The sequence below is a fragment of the Lissotriton helveticus genome, chromosome 5_1, assembly GCF_964261635.1.
Source record: "Lissotriton helveticus chromosome 5_1, aLisHel1.1, whole genome shotgun sequence".
NCBI lineage: Eukaryota > Metazoa > Chordata > Amphibia > Caudata > Salamandridae > Lissotriton > Lissotriton helveticus.
Genome location: NC_136065.1, coordinates 3,307,694 through 3,315,085, shown reverse-complemented (window position 1 = coordinate 3,315,085; position 7,392 = coordinate 3,307,694). Strand labels below are relative to the sequence as shown.

The 7,392-nt window shown below is 56.5% G+C and overlaps 1 protein-coding gene across 2 annotated transcripts in view; it reads left to right on the top strand.

Moving 5' to 3' along the window:
* The first annotated feature begins 351 nt into the window (after nucleotides 1-351).
* The window catches only part of LOC144754046 (H-2 class I histocompatibility antigen, Q10 alpha chain-like), a 187,638-nt gene continuing 180,597 nt past the window's right edge, over nucleotides 352-7,392 (top strand). Inside the window, exon 1 of one of the 2 annotated variants that reach the window (XM_078641558.1) lies at nucleotides 352-523. In XM_078641558.1, coding sequence (XP_078497684.1) covers nucleotides 460-523 — 64 coding nt within the window. In that variant the 5' untranslated portion in view covers nucleotides 352-459. The remainder of the gene's footprint in view (nucleotides 524-7,392) is intronic. The other variant, XR_013594635.1, reaches the window with a different exon arrangement.

Sequence of the window (7,392 nt, the reverse complement as noted above, 5' to 3'; positions counted from 1 at the left end):
CCAGCCAATAACATCGAGGGCTTCGAGGCACTTTAGAGTCTAAACACAGGCAGCGCTCATCACAGCAACAGAAGAAGGGAGCGCAGCAAATAACAAAAGGGGTTGAGGGCGACACCCCTGTGCAGACTCGTCACTGTGGTCTGCAGCAAGGACAGGCAAGGGGGCTTCTAAGCACTATATAAAAGGAACTCAAAAGAAGGAAGAAAACGAAACTTCTCTCTCTTTACTTTCACTTTCACTTTCACCTTTCCTTGCTCCTTCTAGCTCCTCGCAGCGAGGCTCTACCTGGAGAGCGATGACGCGCTGCTGTTCAGGCGTCTGATTGGTGGGTTCCGCTCTCCCTCCGAGCCCTGGGGGGGCTGAGCTCAGATCTCCTGAAGTTCTCACCGGAGCTAGTCCTGACCTACAGGCTGTGGTTATTGCCCCCTCGGTGACGTCACTGCTGTCCCCACCCTCATCATGACCTGGGGTGCCCCCCTCCTCCTGCTCCTGGGGGGGCTCTGGCTGCAGCCGGCCCGAGCAGGTGAGTGACCTGGGGGGGGGGGGGAGAGGATAGGGAGGGGGACTACACTGGGGTGTGTGAGGGATGTGTGTGGGCATCATTTTATGCCGTATCTTATGCAAACTTTTAGATTTCTTGTTCTTACGTCCTATCTCTTTTGTATAACATTTTAAGTAATCATACAATAAAGAGTAATTCAGTGTAACACGGGGTGAGGGCTGTGTGTGGGGATCAGTGTAACACGGGGTGAGGGCTGTGTGTGGGGATCAGTGTAACACAGGGTGAGGGCTGTGTGTGTGGATCAGTGTAACACAGGGTGAGGGCTGTGTGTGGGGATCAATGTAACACAGGGGGAGGGCTGTGTGTGGGGATCAGTGTGACACGGGGTGAGGGCTGTGTGTGGGGATCAGTGTAACACAGGGTGAGGGCTGTGTGTGGGGATCAGTGTAACACAGGGTGAGGGCTGTGTGGGGATCAGTGTAACACGGGGTCAGGGCTGTGTGTGGGGATCAGTGTAACACGGGGTCAGGGCTGTGTGTGGGGATCAGTGTAACACGGGGTGAGGGCTGTGTGTGGGGATCAGTGTAACACGGGGTGAGGGCTGTGTGTGGGGATCAGTGTAACACGGGGTGAGGGTTGTGTGTGGGGATCAGTGTAATACGGGGTGAGGGCTGTGTGTGGGGATCAGTGTAACACAGGGTGAGGGCTGTGTGTGGGGATCAGTGTAACACAGGGTGAGGGTGTGTGTGGGGATCAGTGTAACACGGGGAGAGGGCTGTGTGTGGGGATCAGTGTAACACGGGGAGAGGGCTGTGTGTGGGGATCAGTGTAACACGGGGTGAGGGTGTGTGTGGGGATCAGTGTAACACGGGGAGAGGGCTGTGTGTGGGGATCAGTGTAACACGGGGTGAGGGTTGTGTGTGGGGATCAGTGTAACACGGGGTGAGGGTTGTGTGTGGGGATCAGTGTAATACGGGGTGAGGGCTGTGTGTGGGGATCCGTGTAACACAGGGTGAGGGCTGTGTGTGGGGATCCGTGTAACAGTGCGAGGGCTGTGTGTGGGGATCAGTGTAACACGGGGAGAGGGCTGTGTGTGGGGATCAGTGTAACACGGGGTGAGGGCTGTGTGTGGGGTTCAGTGTAACACAGGGTGAGGGCTGTGTGTGGGGATCAGTGTAACACAGGGTGAGGGCTGTGTGGGGATCAGTGTAACACGGGGTCAGGGCTGTGTGTGGGGATCAGTGTAACACGGGGTGAGGGCTGTGTGTGGGGATCAGTGTAACACGGGGTGAGGGCTGTGTGTGGGGATCAGTGTAACAGGGGGTGAGGGCAGTGTGTGGGGATCAGTGTAACACGGGGTGAGGGCTGTGTGTGGGGATCAGTGTAACACGGGGTGAGGGCTGTGTGTGGGGATCAGTGTAACACAGGGTGAGGGCTGTGTGTGGGGATCATTGTAAGAGGGTGAGGGCTGTGTGTGGGGATCAGTGTAACACACGGTGAGGGCTGTGCGTGGGGATCTGTGTAACACGGGGTGAGGGCAGTGTGTGGGGATCAGTGTAACACGGGGTGAGGGCTGTGTGTGGGGATCAGTGTAACACAGGGTGAGGGCTGTGTGTGGGGATCAGTGTAACACGGGGTGAGGGCTGTGTGTGGGGATCAGTGTAACACGGGGTGAGGGCTGTGTGTGGGGATCAATGTAACACAGGGGGAGGGCTGTGTGTGGGGATCAGTGTGACACGGGGTGAGGGCTGTGTGTGGGGATCAGTGTAACACAGGGTGAGGGCTGTGTGTGGGGATCAGTGTAACACAGGGTGAGGGCTGTGTGGGGATCAGTGTAACACGGGGTCAGGGCTGTGTGTGGGGATCAGTGTAACACGGGGTCAGGGCTGTGTGTGGGGATCAGTGTAACACGGGGTGAGGGCTGTGTGTGGGGATCAGTGTAACACGGGGTGAGGGCTGTGTGTGGGGATCAGTGTAACACGGGGTGAGGGTTGTGTGTGGGGATCAGTGTAATACGGGGTGAGGGCTGTGTGTGGGGATCAGTGTAACACAGGGTGAGGGCTGTGTGTGGGGATCAGTGTAACACAGGGTGAGGGCTGTGTGTGGGGATCAGTGTAACAGGGGGTGAGGGCTGTGTTTGGGGATCAGTGTAACACGGGGTGAGGGCTGTGTGTGGGGATCAGTGTAACACGGGGTGAGGGTTGTGTGTGGGGATCAGTGTAATACGGGGTGAGGGCTGTGTGTGGGGATCCGTGTAACACAGGGTGAGGGCTGTGTGTGGGGATCCGTGTAACACAGTGCGAGGGCTGTGTGTGGGGATCAGTGTAACACGGGGAGAGGGCTGTGTGTGGGGATCAGTGTAACACGGGGTGAGGGCTGTGTGTGGGGTTCAGTGTAACACAGGGTGAGGGCTGTGTGTGGGGATCAGTGTAACACAGGGTGAGGGCTGTGTGGGGATCAGTGTAACACGGGGTCAGGGCTGTGTGTGGGGATCAGTGTAACACGGGGTGAGGGCTGTGTGTGGGGATCAGTGTAACACGGGGTGAGGGCTGTGTGTGGGGATCAGTGTAACAGGGGGTGAGGGCAGTGTGTGGGGATCAGTGTAACACGGGGTGAGGGCTGTGTGTGGGGATCAGTGTAACACGGGGTGAGGGCTGTGTGTGGGGATCAGTGTAACACAGGGTGAGGGCTGTGTGTGGGGATCATTGTAAGAGGGTGAGGGCTGTGTGTGGGGATCAGTGTAACACACGGTGAGGGCTGTGCGTGGAGATCTGTGTAACACGGGGTGAGGGCAGTGTGTGGGGATCAGTGTAACACGGGGTGAGGGCTGTGTGTGGGGATCAGTGTAACAGGGGGGGAGGGCTGTGTGTGGGGATCAGTGTATCACAGGGTGAGGGCTGTGTGTGGGGATCAGTGTAACAGGGTGAGGGCTGTGTGTGGGGATCAGTGTAACACGGGTGAGGTCCTTGTGTGGGGATCCGTGTAACTCAGGGAGGGGAGTGTGTGTGGGAGGATAAATATAACACAGGGAGGGGTTGTGTGCTCAGAATACAATAGTGTGTGTACGTGTGAATGAGTGTAGCACGCCACAACATGAGCCAAGTCACCAAAGTACCATGCAAATCATACAACAAACAATCTAAAAGGCCAAAAAGTGTATTTCCTTAACATTTGGAATTGTTGTAGCCCCGCCCCCAGCCTAATCCGATTTTAGGATTCCCCTGCCAAAAGTGCATTTGCTGTGGCTGCAGGGGCATTGTTTGCGGTTTGAAGCCCGCTGCTGCGTTCCATTCGTTGGTTTCATTGTCAATCTTAGTTGCTGCCTCCTAATTGGTTGTGTGATGGTACAGCGCTTGCTTGAACAATGGGTTCTCTACGACAACTGTGTCTTTACCACACGTGCCTTTTCCACGCGTGCCTTTACCATGCAATTTTGTGGTAAATACATGATGGGTAAAGGTACATGCAGGGTAAAGATCAGACCCCTGCTTGGTAAACTGTCCTTTTCCCCCCTGCCCTGAGCCCTAAAAATTAGCTCCACGCCCCAAAAACGACCCCGACCCCAGCCCCTCCACCCTGAGCCCTAATAACTGTCCCCTACATCCCTAAAGGACCCCGATCGAGCCCCCGCCCTGAGACCTAAAATTGTCCCCTGCCCTGTAAACTGCCCCTTTTTCCCTGCTCTGCTCTTACAGCCACATGCATCAAGTGATTTAGGAATCGCAAACGGTGCGAATCGCAAATTTCGGCCGTTTGCGATTCCTAAATCACTATTTGGGATGCATCAATCAACAAGCATTGGAAATGCAATAGGTCTCGGATATATTTGAGTTAGAGCTAATGGCATTGTAAATGGCAATGTCTTTTAGCCATGTGTTATGGAGTGTATGCATGTGGTGTGTAATGGAATTATGTGGTTTGGATTGGAATTGTTCAACCTGCACCCTCACACACTGTTCACCCTGCACGCTCACACACTGCTCACCCTGCACGCTCACACACTGCTCACCCTGCACGCTCACACACTGTTCACCCTGCACGCTCACACACTGTTCACCCTGCACGCTCACACACTGCTCACCCTGCACGCTCACACACTGCTCACCCTGCACGCTCACACACTGTTCACCCTGCACGCTCACACACTGCTCACACTTCGCACTCTGCACTCGCACTCGCACTCTGCACTCGCACTCTGCACTCGCACTCTGCACTCGCACTCGCACTCACTACTCACTACTTTGCACTCACTACTCTCTACTCTGCACTCACTACTCACTACTCTGCACTCACTACTCTGCACTCACTACTCACTACTCTGCACTCACTACTCTGCATTCACCACTCTGCACTCACCACTCTGCACTCACCACTCTGCACTCACCACTCTGCACTCACCACTCTGCACTCACCACTCGGCACTCACCACTCGGCACTCACCACTCGGCACTCACTACTCGGCACTCACTACTCGGCCCTCACTACTCTGCCCTCGCTACTCTGCCCTCGCTACTCTGCCCTCGCTACTCTGCCCTCGCTACTCTGCACTCGCTACTCTGCCCTCGCTACTCTGCCCTCACTACTCTGCACTCGCTACTCTGCACTCGCTACTCTGTACTCGCTACTCTGCCCTCGCTACTCTGCCCTCGCTACTCTGCCCTCACTACTCTGCCCTTACTACTCTGCACTCACTACTCTGCACTCACTACTCTGCACTCACTACTCTGCACTCACTACTCTGCACTCACTACTCTGCACTCACTACTCTGCACTCACTACTCTGCACTCACTACTCTGCACTCACTATTCACTACTCTGAACTCACTACTTTGCACTCACTACTCTGAACTCACTACTCACTACTCTGCACTCACTACTCTGCCCTCACTACTCACTACTCTGCCCTCACTACTCACTACTCTGCCCTCACTACTCACTACTCTGCCCTCACTACTCTGCACTCACTACTCTCTACTCTGAACTCACTACTCACTACTCTGCACTCACTATTCACTACTCTGCACTCACTATTCACTACTCTGCACTCACTACTCTGCACTCACTACTCTGCACTCACTACTCTGCACTCCCTACTCTGAACTCACTACTCACTACTCTGCACTCACTACTCTGCACTCACTACTCTGCACTCACTACTCACTACTCATAGCAGACCCCCTTCCAATATGGCAGCCTACCTCACCAGAAGCGTCGGTGGACGCCTACAGCAAAAGTAAATAAACAAGCATGAGCACGGAATCGAAACCGGCCGACGCGGGAATAGAAACCAGTGGTGCGCGCGCACCAGAGGAGCGGGGGCAAGGGAGCGCGATGACAAGCCGAGATGAGGTAGGAGATTTGTGTGTGTAAGGGGGGGTTCTGTGTATGTATGCACGGCGGCGGGGGGAGGGGGAGGGGGAGAGTCTGTATGTGTGTATGCGCGGCGGGGGGGGGCTGTATGTGTATGTGTGTGTGTGTGCGTGTGAGACTGATTCCAAGGAGCCATGGGAGACAGGAAGTGTTGGACCCGGCCTCATGGCATGGTCCTACCCCTCCCGCATGGCAGGCCCAGGACGACATCAGCCCTCCTCCGGACCTCGGGCGGCCCCTTCTGCCCGACCCTGCACGCCCCAACACCACAGATCCGGCTACCATCCCGGATCCCCCATCGCCAGCCTGGCTCCTGCGTAGGCCCATCACGACCTAAGCACGAGGCCGTGCCCGACTCCATCTTGGGCCCACCACGTCACGACCACGTGGCCTCGGCCCTAGCGAAGCCCAGACATCGAGGCACCAAGATCCACCCAGGTGGTCGAGTGGCCACTCGACAGATCCCGGAGGGAGAGGAGTTTCGATGGCCCTCCAGCCGTCCCCGGACGCCTGGTATCGATCGCCCTCCGGCCTCCCTGGGCGCTGGCCCCACCCCCCTGCTGGGTGTCTGGACATCTTCATCCCGGCCCCTCTGACCCCCAGGCGCAAGGGTCCGGACTTCAAAGACCTCCAGACCTATATCTGGGCCAGCCCTGGATCAGGTCTTCAGTTGTATCCTGGACTGGGAGCCCTGCTGACGCTGTCATGGCCGACACCAGACGAACCCATCCTTCCGGTAACCTGAACCATCTGAGAGCCTGCTGGCGCTGCCGCGGCCTATCTTGCTGAACCATCTGAGAGCCTGCTGGCGCCGCCGCGGCCTACCTTGCTGAACCATCTGAGATCCTGCTGGCGCTGCCGCGGCCTACCTTGCTGAACCATCTGAGAGCCTGCTGGCGCTGCCGCGGCCTACCTTGCTGAACCATCTGAGAGCCTGCTGGCGCTGCCGCGGCCTACCTTGCTGAACCATCGGAGAGCCTGCTGGCGCTGCCGCGGCCTACCTTGCTGAACCCTCTTGTTAGCCTGCTGGCGCTGCCGCGGCTCGACCCGCTCGGAACCCCCCAGCTCGAGGATTGAGAGCTGTGCGCAGGGTATCCCTTCCTCCGCCCAGAGTAAGACAGTCCCGCTACCTTACCCCCCTTTATGAGACTTTCCAGATCCCTCGATCTGCTTGTACATACTGCCAAGAACCAGCAACCGTTTACTACTTATAAAGTTTGAGAACTTGACCTCCTGTGTGGTGTCTGTTTGTAGTGTTGTGATTACTCTGCTGTACGATCCTAGGAGAGGACCCTCAGTCAGGAGGCCTCTCGGTAAACGCTCGGCTACTTCTCGACGGAGGGGTGGACCTAGGGGTGGTCAGTCAGACATCTTCTGTCTCCCCCGGCTCGCCTTTCTAACAGTGGTGGCAGCGGTGGGATCCGAGCCCACGCAGATCGTACAGAGAGTGATTCACTCGCTACCCAGAAAAACCCACTGCAACCATGAGCACAGAATTCCAGAAGGAGAAAATGGAAGAC